General features: G+C 33.6%; 3 protein-coding genes across 4 annotated transcripts; 1 reads left to right on the top strand and 2 right to left on the bottom strand.

Moving 5' to 3' along the window:
- Positions 1-1,725: 1,725 nt before the first annotated feature.
- On the bottom strand, positions 1,726-6,366 carry LOC105228330 (homeobox protein 5). The gene is made up of 4 exons (XM_011208131.4): positions 5,891-6,366; positions 4,850-5,007; positions 4,337-4,529; positions 1,726-4,275 (listed from the first exon to the last, which is right to left on the bottom strand). The coding sequence occupies exons 1-4, from the start codon at positions 5,942-5,944 to the stop codon at positions 2,299-2,301; spliced, it is 2,382 nt and encodes a 793-aa protein (XP_011206433.1). The 5' UTR covers positions 5,945-6,366; the 3' UTR covers positions 1,726-2,298.
- A 485-nt stretch (positions 6,367-6,851) lies between these two features.
- On the top strand, positions 6,852-8,964 carry LOC105228329 (nuclear envelope integral membrane protein 1a). Its single transcript, XM_011208128.3, has 4 exons — positions 6,852-7,087; positions 7,157-7,667; positions 7,719-8,193; positions 8,249-8,964. Exons 1-4 carry the CDS (start codon positions 6,997-6,999, stop codon positions 8,705-8,707), a joined length of 1,536 nt encoding a protein of 511 aa, XP_011206430.2. The 5' UTR covers positions 6,852-6,996; the 3' UTR covers positions 8,708-8,964.
- Positions 8,965-11,307: 2,343 nt separating this feature from the next.
- On the bottom strand, positions 11,308-15,282 carry LOC105228328 (probable cytochrome P450 28a5). 2 transcript variants are annotated; one of them, XM_029551147.2, is made up of 8 exons: positions 14,974-15,282; positions 14,750-14,888; positions 14,473-14,685; positions 12,260-12,661; positions 12,079-12,199; positions 11,741-12,013; positions 11,650-11,678; positions 11,308-11,576 (listed from the first exon to the last, which is right to left on the bottom strand). In XM_029551147.2, the coding sequence occupies exons 1-8, from the start codon at positions 15,159-15,161 to the stop codon at positions 11,559-11,561; spliced, it is 1,383 nt and encodes a 460-aa protein (XP_029407007.1). In that variant the 5' UTR covers positions 15,162-15,282; the 3' UTR covers positions 11,308-11,558. The 2 variants fall into 2 exon arrangements, with proteins under 2 accessions (XP_029407007.1, XP_011206429.1); XM_011208127.4 differs by having other exon boundaries at positions 11,308-11,678.
- Positions 15,283-15,310: the final 28 nt, after the last annotated feature.

Genomic DNA, 15,310 nt, shown 5'->3' with positions numbered 1-15,310 from the left:
CAGCAGATTTTGGAAACTTTAAGCAAATTCTTGTAATTTCATCATTTTCTCGTCTGTCGCGAGGGCACGAATGCCCATGCAAAGAGCGCGTATAGTATACATATATTATAGAATACACGCGGAGTATATCTGGGTAAAATCTCATCTGTCGTGAGAACGGCTGAAAATGCGCAAGTTTTCACTTCAAAAACCTTATACTTTTCATAAGGAAAAGTCGAAAGATTGGAAATTTCCAAAAAGTGACTTTTTTTCCATACGATTTTTTTTCTTTTGTTTTTCAATATTTTGATTTGTAAATTATTTGAAACTTGGAAACCATCTTCTCTGTACATTTCCGCACCGGAATAGAAACCAAAAAAATGTTGTTTATCAAACTGCGTTACATTGAAAAAATTTAGAAAAATCGAAAGTAAATTATTTTGAACACAACGTAAACTCAACTTTCAAAACACATAATTTCACGCAGGACAACGCATGCGGGGTCAGCTAATTAATAATGATTCAAAAATAAAATTTTCAAATATTTCAAGCAATGAAAATGTGTTTTTTGAGTGATAATTGAATACGAAAATATTGTAAATAACACAAAACCATCGAAATGTAAACAAAAAATTGATGAGAAAAACAAAAAAACAAATTTTTACATTATGCATTAAAATACGTTTTAGTCGCTCCATATCGTCACAACCTCCTATAATTGAATCATGATTAAACATAACCAAACTATGAATACTACTGTGATCAAATTGAAAAGTGAATTGTGTCAATTTCAATTCCTTCAAAGTAATCCCCTCCCACTGTAATACAATTATGCCAACGAGTTTTCCAGTCACCATAGCACTTGGAAAAATCCTCAGAGCCTTATTCGATTCAGCTTTTATATCCTCGATTGAGTCAAAACGGTGTCCTCGGAGTGGTCATGTGAATTTGTTCAATAGGCAAAAGTTACACGAAGGTAAATCAATCGGGATTAGTTGAAAATGTGGCGAAATGATCACGAATAACCAATGCAGTATGAGATAGTGCATTATCGCACTTCTTTGTTCAATAAATTCAGACAGTAAAAATCGAAGAATTCACTTTTAGAGCCTCACAAAATGACGCGTATCTCAAATACTAATGAATATTTTAACGTGAAATTTAGCATAGATGTCACTAACAGTACTACCAACTTCCAGAAAAATTTACCGATTCGAAAAACACGCAAAGTATAAATTAAATATTCACCTTTAAATTTGATCACAGTAGTACATAAGTATATTAATTTGACTTAAATTCGCGAATGTAATTTCCTTGTTTATTTCAAAATAACGAAGTATTATCGTTGTTTCCTTTAAGATATTTATTTAAATTTTATTTTTTCCTCATGATAAAAAATCTTTTTTTTCAAATATTGGGTCAGAATCTAGAATTTTTAATGACACTATGGTTCAATTTGCAAACAACGTACATATATAACTGAAAATGTGGTAAATAAGGCAAATATTTATAGGAGCAAAATAAACTGCTGAAAACATAAATTTAAACCTACCTCCTTGTGTTATTTTTGTAGAAAGAAAATGCTCAGCTCATTTCAGAGATTTATGACATAGTTTTTTCGATTTCAAAAAATTCAGTCGGTTAATAAACGCTTGTCTATGCTAAAGTAAAACTGCTAAACTGGCTGTAACTTTGCCATATTTTGACCTCAAGCCATGACCCACAAAACACGACGAGATAATACGATTTTCAATATCAATACACTATATCTTCATATAATATATACATTTTAACCATTAATAGCTTATCTTTAGTAACACGTCATTTTACATACATATAGTATACTAATTGGCAAAAAAATCGAAAGAATATTCTTGTTTTAAACGACTTACTTGGATCTAATTTCCTATTAAGAATAATCATTTGTTTCGATCTAAATCATCATAAAAGTTATTTAAATAGATTTGGATTTTTATTTTTATTTAACATCTGTGGACGTTCTCTCATCAAGCTACTTGAACTTCTCATTTTTTATGGAAGATCTGTAAAAATTGTAATTAATATTTCACTAAAATATTTTCATGCAGTTTCCAAAACTTCAATGACTTGAATAATATATGTATATGTATATAGAAATAAAATATTTCATTGTATAACATTATCAAGTTGAAACTGATTATTTAATCCAATATAGGGAAATGCATATTAGTATAGCAAAGAAGTAATGTAGAATAATAACTTAAGTGCGAATTAATTATAGTTTTCCCCCTAATTTCTAAGAACATAATTTCATATTTTTTCGACATTATATTGAATATTTTAATTTTGGTCAGTCTCCGGATCTTCATCATGTTCTGGTAATAATGGACTATCATCACTTAACGGTTTAAGAGGTAACGCGGTTCCTGGTGTTGAGGGTGCCGAACGTGATATAAAAATTTTACGCATTTTACCTCCTCTACTAGTGAAAAACTTTGCGCCCACTATACTATTGACTGGACTCTTCAATGGGAATTTGCTCGAATTCGACGATGTAGCATTCGGAATCATTGGAATATATAGAGCTTTATTCGATTTTGGAATAAAATGTTTAATTTTGTTTTGGTGCAATGTTGTAGGACGTTTTAATAAATTGTCGGTAACATTAGGCGATCTGTGTGTGGTTTGTGCTTTAGCTGTAATTGTTGCTTTTGCCTTGTCTAATGGTGTAGTTGATAAATGAACTGTTGTTTTAGCAAACATTGGATTGTTAGAGCAATTGAGACTTGAGTTTGACTGTATTTCACAGCATGCAACGGAATTGCGTTGTAATTTTCGCTGTGTATATTCGTTAGAGGTCTTAACTATGCCAGCAGGTGTGCTTGATGGTGAGGACAACGTATGACGTAGCGCAGGCTTCATATGAAGCAGCAGATCTTCATAGCTTATTTCTTCCTGCCACTGACGTATTTGATTGAGAATGTCTTTCACTTCGCCAGTCGGGCTAGTAGCTTGTGGAGGCGAGCTTGGTATACAAGCATTTGCAATACTACTAACATCAGAGCAATTATCTGAAGTTGTATAATTAGGTAAATCATCTGGAGTATACTTATTAAGGTTCTTATTAACAGGAAATGATGGGGATTCTGTGTTATTTACCGATGTTTGAGGTTGTTGTTGTTGTTTCTCTAAAAAATTGTAACATGTTTCCAAACTTTGCCTTAATAAATTAATATCTTTCAACTCTGTCTCTGACAAATCATTTGTAGCTCCATTAAAGCCAGCAACTGAATCGCAAGATTTATACGTTGGATTCAGTATACTGGTGTTGATTACAAGTTGAGTGGGAAATGTACTGGTATGATGTAGTTGTTTAGATTTGATGTATCCGTTGTTAAGAATCACAGTTGTCCCGTGATTGCTTGATTGAGCTTGTGTAGTAAAACCTTTGAGATCAGTAGCCAATGTATGTTGAGGTTTCACTCCAGTCTCATCAAAATTAATTACTTCAAATGATTTACTAGCATTTCCATTAGAGCCATTATTAAATCGGTCTACGGAATTATTGTTTATGAAAATATCACTAATGCTGCTGCTGCTATTGTTAAAATAACGAAATTGCTGTTCACTTTGGGATTGTATAAAAGCTTTTGGAATACAACCTCCGCTAAAGTTGCTAGCGCATCCACTGCTCCGATTACTCTTAGCCCCACTTCCATTACCAGTGTCACCACGGTTACCATTTTGATTTGAAATGGAACGATTAGAATTGTTCTCGACGGATTTTTCATTGAAATTGAATTGCTCAACTACCGAAGTTTGTAAAATAGTGCTGTAAGGTGTTGTTGAGTTTGATGTATTTTCTATATCCACGTTGTTTTCATTCCCGCCAACTGAACCATTTAGTGCTACCACAGTGAAATGCGGAGCTCTATTTTGTTTAAATATTTGCTGAGTGACTATACCACTATTTATATCGTGCATACCCATATTATTATTGCCTCCATTACCTCCACTTGCATAAACTAATTGCGAGGCAGATCGCGGTATTAAAAAGTCCTGGGGGAAATGTGAATTAAAACCAGTTTCTGGGCTGGCTGCACGAGAATATGGTGGTGGTACCAGAGTATTTGCTTCGTTAATATTACAAATAAAGCTTGAACTTAGAGAATCTATCGTACTAGCTGCAGACAATGATCCAATTGGCCGGACAATATAATTTCGAAAATATTGTACCATTAGGTAACTGGAACCAGTTTTAGTATTGTCGCTGTTGCATGTAAAAACAAGTGGATAAAGATCCGGCTTCGATGTTACCTTCAATTATTCATTAATAAAAATTCGGTTATAAATTGAAAAAAAAAAATAAATAAAATACCTCGGTATATGGAGGCGGCGGATGATGAAACGAATTACAGCGGCTATATTGTGGCGGGGCATAACAGGACCCTGCCGAGTCACCCTCAGATTGAGCACGATGGTCAGTGAATCCCCAACCGCAAAGTGTTCGCCGCTTCTTCCACAAGGAGTATGCACACAGTAAAGCCAACATGATCGCAACTACCACACACCTAGTTTTATTTATGTTTGTCATATAAAGATATAATTTAATATGTGATAATTAGGATGATGCCATAAAAATAAAAGATTATTTATACTAAAAAAACTTTCTCATGTATTGTCTATTAATATGTAAACTGAGGTTGGTTTACAATTACCCGTTATGTCCCATTAATATTTATAAAAAATATGTAATATATGTATGTATCTATATACCCATATCTTCTAAATCTGCTGCTCCTATTTTTGTTAAATTTATATATATATATATAAATATTAAACAATAAAATTAATAATTAACATATATATATACATATATATGGAATCTTACCAGAAAAACCAATGACTTATGAAAAACAAATTCAAGACATGTTCTGATGATGGTGGTAATTGACGAGGTCCACTTTGGTATGGAGGACAGCATCCTTGAGTGCAGCATTCCCTCGGCAATGAACAGTAATGACCTCCTTCACAAAAGCGTGCATGAACCTGGTAATTACAATAAAAATAAGTATGACAAAACAGATGTCAGGCGGAGCCTAACATTAAATAATCTCACAATTTGTGCCCACATTATCTAATTTGTCCACATATTTTCATTAAAATATCTAACTTAGCTTTATATGTGCACGGTATTTAGCACACCATAACGACGGAAATCTTAAGGAAAACTAAGATAGTAGATTGATTTTGTAGTAATGACTTATAGTTAATGATAATACTGTATTATATTGCAGAAGATGAATAAAAATTACAAATTTCAGAACGGAAACAATATAATATAATATATTATACATATACTCTTCAACTAATTTTTAAACTGAACTTTCTTACATATTATTCATTTCCTTAGAGTAAAACCAATATCTCAACGATTTGTGAATGAAAAACACAAAAATCAGGCAAATATTTGTCAGCACAAAATTAATGTACAAAATTTTCTGTAAAACTCAACAACTTTTTGTCCACACAAGTTTCGCATGCAATATTTTCCTGTATTACAGTAATTTTTCCTACCAAGAAATTGAATTCTAAAATTTGAATGGATCTGATGAGGTAAACAAATTTTTAATGGTATTTGTTTTGGAAAAACAAAACCTGGTGGCTTGAACTTTCCTTTTTAAGAATCGAATGAGCCGTGCAGATCTGATGAGCTGAAACAATATGTATTGACGAACAGCATTTATATATGTATACAAATACATACACATAGAATGTAGGTAGAAAATAAAAGAAATAATTTAACACTTATGAAAATAAAAGAGTCTTCTCTGAAAGACACATGCATACATATCTTGATATATGATTCTTCATTTAACCAAAGTTCCACCTGTATTTACATATTTATTTCAATATAAATTCAATAACTTACAAGATTCGGCATACGGAAGATGTTAAACATCAAAATGGCAGGGATCAGCAACATTTCTTTTCGCCCCTAAAAACCGTTTGTCATTGATTGTAAGTATGTCGTAATCCTTCGTCCATTAAGAGGAAATTAAAGTATCGCTTTTGTATTTTTGTTAACTTCACAATTTTGGAAGTCCGAATATTTTAGTGTGACTGTCTAGATTTGAGTGATATTTTTGCTACGAAATGTCTGCCTTTCGGTCAAAAAAGATTAAAACTCAAGAAAATCATTTTATATTCGTTTTCAAGTATAAGTGGTATTGCGAGGTATATTATCATCTATTAATCACTTTTATATATGTACATATGTATATTTAGGTACGTCTTTTAGTGATATATTATTTGTTATTGGCTATCAATAATCGCGTAAATTAATTATTCTTTATAAAACCCAGTTTTGACATTATGTTGCTATGATAAATATTGAAGGTGAGAAAATTTGTAACCCACCCTTAACAAAATACTCGTCATTTCCCTTTCCATTTAAATACGTAGTATTGCCAACAGAGATATATTGATGCTCAAAAAACGGTTATGGGCCTATTCATTTTTAGCATTTAACAATGAATCGAAGGCGCAACAAAACTTTAAAGTTATTCAAGCAAGTTCCTTAGTGACTTCGGGCAATTAAATACTTTATTATAGTATACAGTAAATTTTGGAAAATATGGTTTCCATTTTTGCCATATTATTCGTTCGGAAAAATTCGTAAATGGTTGCAAATGTAACCTAATTACTTACAATGACAAATATCTAAGTGTTTTTTCTATTAAAAAGGAAGAAGAATTTTCATTTACGTTCTTCGGTTTGTCTTTCCGTTCCGTTCCCACGAATTTTATGCAGAGAACGTTTAACAGAGAACGTTCTCTGTGCATATTTTACGTTCTCTGGTATTACCCTGTAGCACCGGGCAATTTGTAAACAATCAACATTGTTACCTTTACTTTCAATAAAAAAGCGCAATCCGTGAAGAATTGGGATTTAATTTGGTTTCAGTAGTTCAAAATCTTTTACGAATATAAACTTCGACCTATAAAAAATTGCTTATTTATAATTCGGTGATATTAAATGAATTCGTATATTTTGCGAATTTATCTTGTAATATATTACTGCAATGTATTCATAGCAGGATATTCAGATGGCATCAATGTGCCTCAAGGTATTCAATATACATTAAATTATTTATTGGGTTTGTTTTATATCTTAATAATATTTATTTACTCTATAGTCGTATTTTTGGAACCAGGAACAATAGTTGACTATCATCCAAAGACGCGCCACAAGGGATTTTTCGATAATGATATGCGAATTTATTGTTACGGTGGGTCTCGAAAAGATTGGACCCATATTTTTGAGAATATTGAGCTTCAATTGGAAATTGAAAAGGATGAATTCAAACAATATGAAGGTGCTACGCCATCAGAAGTTCGACAGAATTTTGAGGATCGGCAGTCTCTATTTAGTTTTAATTTGTTTAGTAATAAGCGGACACGTTTAAACCTGTATCCCTTTAAACAACAATGCATTGGAATTGACACAACGCTGCCCTATCGTGTACGACTGCATCAATTACGATTTGACTATTTTCGCATTATTCAATTCTCCGTGGGTATATGTTTATTTATATTTGCTGGAAGTCTTAGTAATAACTCAATATTGTTTTATCTGACTGGAGTTACTATTGGAATAGGCTCATCTTTTATGCTTATTATTTGGTTAACAAGTAAATTAATGCCCAGGTAGGTTTTATTTCTAACATTTTTGTGCATTTATAATTAACTTCTTAATAGGCGTCCTATGGTGTACACCGTCTTGATTGGTGGATGGTCAATTGGATTTTACATTATTCAACGACTTTGGGATAACCTTCATTTGATTTTTCAAATGTATCGCGCGTATGTTCTTTGCTATATATTCACGACGGGAATAATATCTTTCTTCTTTTGTTACCGTATTGGTCCCCCAACAAATCAACGATCGAAGAATATTATAAAGTGGGTTCTACAAATAATGGCTATAATTATGGCATATTTTTCAATACAATATGAAGAAGCCAGTGTACTCATTTTAGCCGCAGTCATATTTTTTAGTTATTTGCCGAGTTCACTCTTATACAAACCTCTCAAGATTTATAGATGGCTGTTTCCACCTAAAAGACGTTTGCTTACCAACGAGGAATTTTATGAAGAAGGTATTAGAGAAACTTCCAAAGCCTTAAACGAATTACGAGCATATGCCAGCAGTCCTGACTGTAAACAGTGGAAAGTATGGCCATACATAACTTTACCGAAATCTTTGTTTTTAAAATTTCATTTTACAGATTATATCCAAACTAAGTGATCCTTTACGATTTGCAGCTTTTGTAGAAGGTCAGTCTCACCTGCGAGAAGAAGAAATCTTACGCTATGAAAATCACACAGAAACTATTGAGCATAGTGAAACCGACTCAGATGAAAATTTCGAAATGGAGAAAAAATACAAAAAAAATAATCTCCCTCGTTCCTATTTTAAAAATGAACAATATGGTTGGAATCAAAGTAAAATATTTAGTAATAATACTACATATGACGAAACGAGCGAAGAAGGTGAGAATGATGAGGATGATATTGTGTATGAAGATACTGCAAATTCAAAAGGTTCTTTTAATAATATGAATAATCAGAACAAATCGAATTATGAAAGAAGCGGTACACACAAATTTTATGACAGTAATATAGATCGCACATTTTCATCGAAATTTTCTAGTAACACAAAAAGGGAAACGAAGCCTAAAATGTGAACTTGATATTACACTTAGCTGTCCACATTATTGCAGCTGGTGTAAAAGTGATAATTAGTGAAACCTTCCCACATAAAAGAGACCACAGTCAGGGCCAGTGGGAATCACATAACGTTATTGTTTATAAAGATTTGTACAACTCTCTCTACCTTTAAATTGTGTATCTATATTTGCTTTTTAAATATTTTAGGATATGTATACTAATAAAAAAAGACTGCTATTTTTCATCTGAAATGTTCCTAGTGTTTTTGTTTTTTTGCTGTAGAAAAAGAGTAAATACTCCACAACAACTTTTACCTACTTTTTTCCCATTCATAATAGAGAATGGAGTAATACTTTTTCCGCAAGGTGGCGCTAATGGGAAATTCCAAACGAAGCCAGGTCCTTCTCCACCTGGTCCTTCCAACGTGCGACAGCCGCTATCTTTTAATTCGCTGAACTGGGTGTATAACGTAATGCCGACAATCAAAATCTCGGAATTTAGAATACTGACAATTGAAATACCAACAAATCAGAACACTAACAAATAAAGAGAAGGTGGTGTTGTTCGTTCGAGGCCCTGCGGCCTACGGCTACGAAACGCTCAGGATAATAAACCTTATCAGTAGAATTCTCTTTCTGTGCTTCGATAGAAATAAGGGCGTACAAGGTAACATAGGGATACAGTTAAAATATTGAAGTTCAAAATGACGACACATCAAAATACCGACAAAATTTAAATATGCAGCTAAATCAAAATTTTGATTTGTCAGTATTTTGACTGTCGGGATTCTAAATTTCGAGATTTTGATTGTCGGCAATACGTTATACACCCGGTATACACCCGGTAAAATATTTTTTCACACGTCGGCGTTATGGTTTGTCGGTATTTCGATTTTTCGGTGTACTGATTTGTCGGCATTTTGAACTTCGGCATTTTAAGTGTATCCTCGCTGAACTATGTCAATGTCGTCGTATATCTCATACAGATCATCGTTCCATCGAATGCCGTGCACCATTCTGCACCATAAAGCAGGACGGCGATAATGAGTGACTTATAGAGTTTTGTTTTTGTTGGTCGAGAGAGAACTTTACTTCTCAATTGCCTACTTAGTCCGAAGTAGCACCTTTTGGCAAGAGATATTCTACGTTGGATTTCGAGGCTGACGTTGTTGTCGGTATTGATGCTGATTCCTAAATAGACGAAATTATATACAACTTCGAAGTTATGACTGTGAACAGTGACGTGGGTGCCTAGTCGCGAGTGCGACGACTGTTTGTTTGATGACGGGAGATATTTCGTCTTGCCCTCATTCACCACCAGACAAATTTGCTTCGCTGTCTTATCCATTCTGGAGAAAACAACCGCTAACAACCGCTCCGGTTAAGGCCAATGATATCAATACCATCAGCATACGCCAGCATCTGTACACTCTTATAGAAGATTGTACCTTCTCGGTTTTTGCAGCTTGAATTATTTTCGCCAGAAGTAGGTTGAAGAAGTCACACGAAAGAAAGTCGCCGTGTCTAAAACCTCGTTTTGTATCGAACGGCTCGGAGAGGTCCTTCCCGATCCTGACGGAGCTTTTCGTGTTGCTCAACGTCAGTTTACACAGCCGTATTAGTTTTGCGGGGATACCAAATTCAGACATCGCGGCATAAAGGCAGCTCTTTTTTGTGCTGTCAAAGGCAGCTTTGAAAGTGACGAAGAGGTGGTGAACGTCCATTCCTTTTCACAGGTCTTTTCCAAGATTTGGCGCATGGTGAATATCTGGTAAGTTGTCGATTTGCCAGGTCTAAAGCCACACTGATAAGGTCCAATCAGTTTGTTGACGGTGGGCTTTAATCTTTTACACAATGCGCTCGATAGAACTTTATACAGTATTTGGCGCAGATAGGGTCTCTCTTTTTGTGGATTGAGCAGAGCACACTTAAATTCCAATCATTGTTCATGCTTTCGTGTGACCATATTCTACAAAGAAGCTTATGCACGCTCCTTATCAGTTCTTTGCCACCGTGTTTGAATAGATTAGCCGGCAATCCATCGGCCTCCGCCGCTTTGTTGTTCTTCAGACGGGTAATTGCTTTTCGAACTTCTTTCTAGTCGGGCACGTCTGCTCCATCGTCATCGTTTGGGGAATCGGGTTTGCTTGCTCATGGTGTTATACTTTCACTGACATTCAGCAGGCTGGAGAAGTATCCCCTCCATAATTTTAGTATACTCTGGGCATCAGTCAGTAGATCACCTCTGGGGGTTCTACAAAAGTATGCTCCGGTCTTGAAACCTTCTGTTAGTCGCCGCATCTTTTCGTAGAATTTTCGAGCAAAAGGTTATTGGAGAATTCAAAACCACAACCAGATTGACGCAGGATATAAACATACTTTCAACTGAAGAGCAAATGGTAGAAGAAAGCCGAATTGCAAAAGCTTACTATACGCAATGGAACACACCGAAGCTGATATCCACATACTTGTAGTTTTAAGTAGATGTATGTATGTATTTACAGAATGTCCATTACCGTTAGGATTCCGTTTTTTGTCGGACCGAGATCTGTCAACTCCGAAGTATTATTCTAAATCATTTCTGGAATTTTTTTCGCCGCTACAACATCAACACTAAATTGTTGGGATTTTCTGTATTCGTTATTTTTACAATTAGTAATGAAATATAATCAGATCATTTTGTCGAATCTTTGTTTTGTAACATAATTATGGGTTGAATTTAATGTGATGAGAATAGCAGCTTATTTCAGATTGCCGATTATTGTTTACATCTTAGGAAAAACCGACTGCCAAGTCCTTGATTCGTCCTAAGATTATGTAATATATCTTCTTTCACTAAAATTAAGCCAAACACCACCATCTTGTTGTGTTAGAAAATATTTCGGATCTAGTTTAACAAATGGTTTGGTTTTTACATTCAGAGTAACACTAAATTGGCTTATAATTGAAGCGATGGCTACCTTTGTTTGAATCGTAGCAAAATTAATGCCTTTAAAAAATAAAAGATTTCATTATATACCTGTAAATAATTAAAAAGAAAAAAATTCGTACCCAAACACATTCGAGGCCCATCGCCAAATCCTAAAAACGCTCCAATATTGCGAAGTAATTTCAAATTATTTCCATCTTCTGTAAGAAATCTTTCAGGCTGAAATCGATCTGGATTACAATAATGATTTTCATCATGATGAATTGCGTATATTGGAATCATTACAGAGTCACCAATTGCTAAGGAGACTTTGCCACCGTTTTTGTTAGTAAAAGTATAAGGTACGGTGCATCTCTTAATGGACCACAAACCAGGCGGAAGAATTCTAATACTCTCTTATGTTGAAAAGAAACATTCTTACATTAGTAGTGCAAATATATTAATTTTGTAAATAACATACCATATACGCAAGCATTCAAATAAGGAAGTTCATTCAGTGTTTCAAAACATATTTCACCGTTAATGGAGTTATTTACGATTTCTTTACGTAATCTTTTTTGGACAGTTTGGTAACGACCTAACTAAATTCAATAATAAGTACGATTTAAAAGCGTTAATATTAGGGGCAAAATGTCTCTTACTAGAAATAAACAGTGAGATATAACCGTCGCTGATGTATCTAATCCATCGATGAGGAATGTCATTGTATGCGAAATCAAGTTTTGCTCGCTAAGGTTGTGGGTTTTCTTTAGAGACATTAAATGATCCATGAAGTCACGCCGTTTTGTTGAACTTTCTAAATAGATTTTCAAAGCCTCTTGGATTAACTTTTTAAAAAAATCTTCACATTTGCTAGGAATAAATTTCACTTTAAAGATGTTTATAATTTTAGGCAATATACCGGCCATGATGGTATATAAAATAAAAACGTTGTTGTTTTCGGAAAGCATCTTCATATTTTTTGTAATTTGGTCAACAAGAGTTATTTCACTAATACCGAGCACACTTCTTGCTATATTTTCTGCAGTGAAATGAAGTGCAATCTGAAATGGTTAATGTAAATACATATTTCTTCATAAATTTAATTGATTTTTAATAATTAATACATATTAGAAATATCCTGTTATTTTAAATAAACTCCTAATACAATATCCTTAATTGAACAATTAGGGACAAGTAAGAAATTATTCCATTACAATTTAATTTTGTACCATTTCAATAGCAATTGACTTTCCAGAAAAGTTATCACTATTAATTATTATTTTTTATTATTTATTGTAATATTAAAAAAAAAATTGATTTCTTATTCTTCTTTTCCTTTTTTACGTAGGACACCGCTTACGCGGCTATAGCCTAGTTTACAACAGCGCGCTAGTCGTTATTCCTGGTAGACAGGTCCTTCTCCACCTTCATTGAGTCATCAGATGTTGTCAGACAGAAATTTTGTAGTATAAAACGGATGTGTAGCGCTTTCAAAAAGGCAGCGGTCACATCAGATTTATTCTCAAAAGTTTTCTTTATTTCGTTTAGCAATGAAATCTTATTAACAAAAAAGGAAGGGCTAAGTTTGAGTGTGATCGTATCATATATACGTAGAGTAAAGTCAGCCGGATGTTAGAAAAGCCTGATATTAGGCTAGACCAAATTTTCGCTCAAATTTATCTATTTTAGGCACAAAGATACACTGTTATAAGTAAAACACCCTCTCTTATTTTCACTGAGATAACTCACATGTTGGCCGATATATGCGATACAATGTCACCCCGAAATTCGAAAATCTTCCTATTAGGTATATGGGAACTAAGGGAAGTATTGGTCCAATTCAAGCCATTTTTGACATACAGACAAATTATTATAAGAGAACGATTATCCTCTAATTTTATATATTGTATATCAAACATTGACCGACATTTTCAATCAAAAGTCAACTGTAGGTACCGGGGCCTAAATATTCGGTACCTAGGGACTTGGAACAGTTTTTATTGGATTTAAACAATGTTTGGACATAAGGTGGCACACACAAAAGACATTATTCGTGCAAAGTTTTATACCGTTATATTAATTGCTTCTTGATTTATGTACTGGAAACTGAACAAATTTATAATTGTGCTATATGGGAAGTAGGCGTGATTGTTGTCCGATTACATCAATTTTCACACTGACGGTAGAAACTCTTAAAATATTTGTTCTCAGCAAATTTGGTTTTTGTACATTAAACTTGTTAGAAAAAAATTTTCCCACAAGTGGCCCTTTTTACTGAAATGCTCTGTACCAAATTACAGCTTTATATCTTAATTTAGTGCTAAGTTATGGCACTTTATATGTTTTTGGTTAATGGCGATTTGTGGCCGTGGCAGTGGTCCGATTACGCCCATCTACGAACTGGAAGTTTTGTTTGCACTAAGAAACCCACGTACCCACGTTTCATCAAGATATCTCAATTTTTACTCAAGTTACAGCTTGCACGGTCGGACGGACAAAAAGACAGACAGTCTGTCAGACAGTATGAAAAGTTTTTTTTTATAAAAAATTGCGTGCTCAGGTTCAGGGAGGACTCTACACACTTGAGTACATATTTTTAGCAAACAATAATTATCAAAAGTTTTTAGGAAAAAGTTCGCGTGCAATTTTATATAGTATTTTAGATGAACTACAGCACATGGCTTCGTCCCCAACACAATAACACGTAAACCCGCAATATCGTTAAGATAAATATTTGTATAGTTTAGAAAATGAAGTATTAAGGAATGATGCAAACCTAGCGAAGGTACATAGGTTCTGGCTTAGAACTCTATTGCAAACTACATATGTATTAGTATATATTAACACAAGTTATAGTGTCACTGAAACTTACATCTTTTCCATTTAGACCGTCTTTTGAATGAATATTCATCTGATGTTTTAAGAACTCACACCAAGACTTACAAACCAATTGCATTGTACCGTAGGAGGATCGCATACGAGCGATTGTAAAACCTGGAGATACTAATGATCGCTGTTCCCGCCATTCCTGGTCGCTCAGTAAAAAAGGATTACATATTAATAACGGATCCTTATTTTTGTCAATCTAATAAAAATTATAGTTATTGTTTAAGAGTAACGTAAATTATAATTTACAATTTTTGCCTCACCAGTTTTGCAACATCATTGGAACTAAAATGTTTAAAAGCAGTAACAAAAACGTCATGCACAAGTTGTGGTTCTAATAGCATAAGTAGTGGAGAACGAAGGAGAAAAACACCCACGTAACTTTCACAATTTTTGTATTTTCTAGAAAGGTAAAAATATTTACGTTTCAAGGTACTTCAAATTTGATATAAGAATAATTTTATCAACTTGTAATTTATAATCTTGCCTATAAATATTGTTTATATCGTCTGCAAAATGTTGTTTGTTGGTAACTAATCCTGGAAATGATCCAAATAAAGGTAACGGTTTCGGACCTTTTATACCACGAATACTCCAGTATGTAAAATTCCATGTCAGAAAAAGATATATCATGAAAAATATCACCGTTAATAAGATATATGAAAATAAAACCATTTTCTTTCCTTATTTAAGCAATTCTATAGTATATACAAATGTAACTCTTATCTAATCTATCTACAAACTATTTTGTTCAGCTGTCGTGATACCGCGTCAGAAAACTTCTAAATGAAGCTGTGCTTACTTGGATTTTATTTATAGGTAAG

This window comes from Bactrocera dorsalis, chromosome 4 (genome assembly GCF_023373825.1).
Source record: "Bactrocera dorsalis isolate Fly_Bdor chromosome 4, ASM2337382v1, whole genome shotgun sequence".
Classification (NCBI taxonomy): Eukaryota; Metazoa; Arthropoda; class Insecta; order Diptera; family Tephritidae; genus Bactrocera; species Bactrocera dorsalis.
Note: the sequence above shows the minus strand (reverse complement) of the source record. Positions and strands in the feature narration are given on the sequence as shown.

Bases quoted from the DNA above. Each gene is read 5' to 3' on its own strand.
- LOC105228330 (XM_011208131.4), bottom strand. From the start codon at position 5,944: ATGTTGCTGATCCCTGCCATTTTGATGTTTAACATCTTCCGTATGCCG. The intron at 5,008-5,890 runs GTAAGTTATTGA...TGTAATTACCAG, and splicing joins TCTTCCGTATGCCGAATCTT to GTTCATGCACGCTTTTGTGA. The intron at 4,276-4,336 runs GTATTTTATTTA...GAATAATTGAAG, and splicing joins CGCCGCCTCCATATACCGAG to GTAACATCGAAGCCGGATCT.
- LOC105228329 (XM_011208128.3), top strand. From the start codon at position 6,997: ATGAATTCGTATATTTTGCGAATTTATCTTGTAATATATTACTGCAAT. The intron at 7,668-7,718 runs GTAGGTTTTATT...ACTTCTTAATAG, and splicing joins ACAAGTAAATTAATGCCCAG to GCGTCCTATGGTGTACACCG. The intron at 8,194-8,248 runs GTATGGCCATAC...TTCATTTTACAG, and splicing joins CTGACTGTAAACAGTGGAAA to ATTATATCCAAACTAAGTGA.
- LOC105228328 (XM_011208127.4), bottom strand. From the start codon at position 15,161: ATGGTTTTATTTTCATATATCTTATTAACGGTGATATTTTTCATGATA. The intron at 12,200-12,259 runs GTAAGAGACATT...TATTGAATTTAG, and splicing joins TATCTCACTGTTTATTTCTA to TTAGGTCGTTACCAAACTGT. The intron at 12,014-12,078 runs GTATGTTATTTA...TTTCAACATAAG, and splicing joins TTTGAATGCTTGCGTATATG to AGAGTATTAGAATTCTTCCG.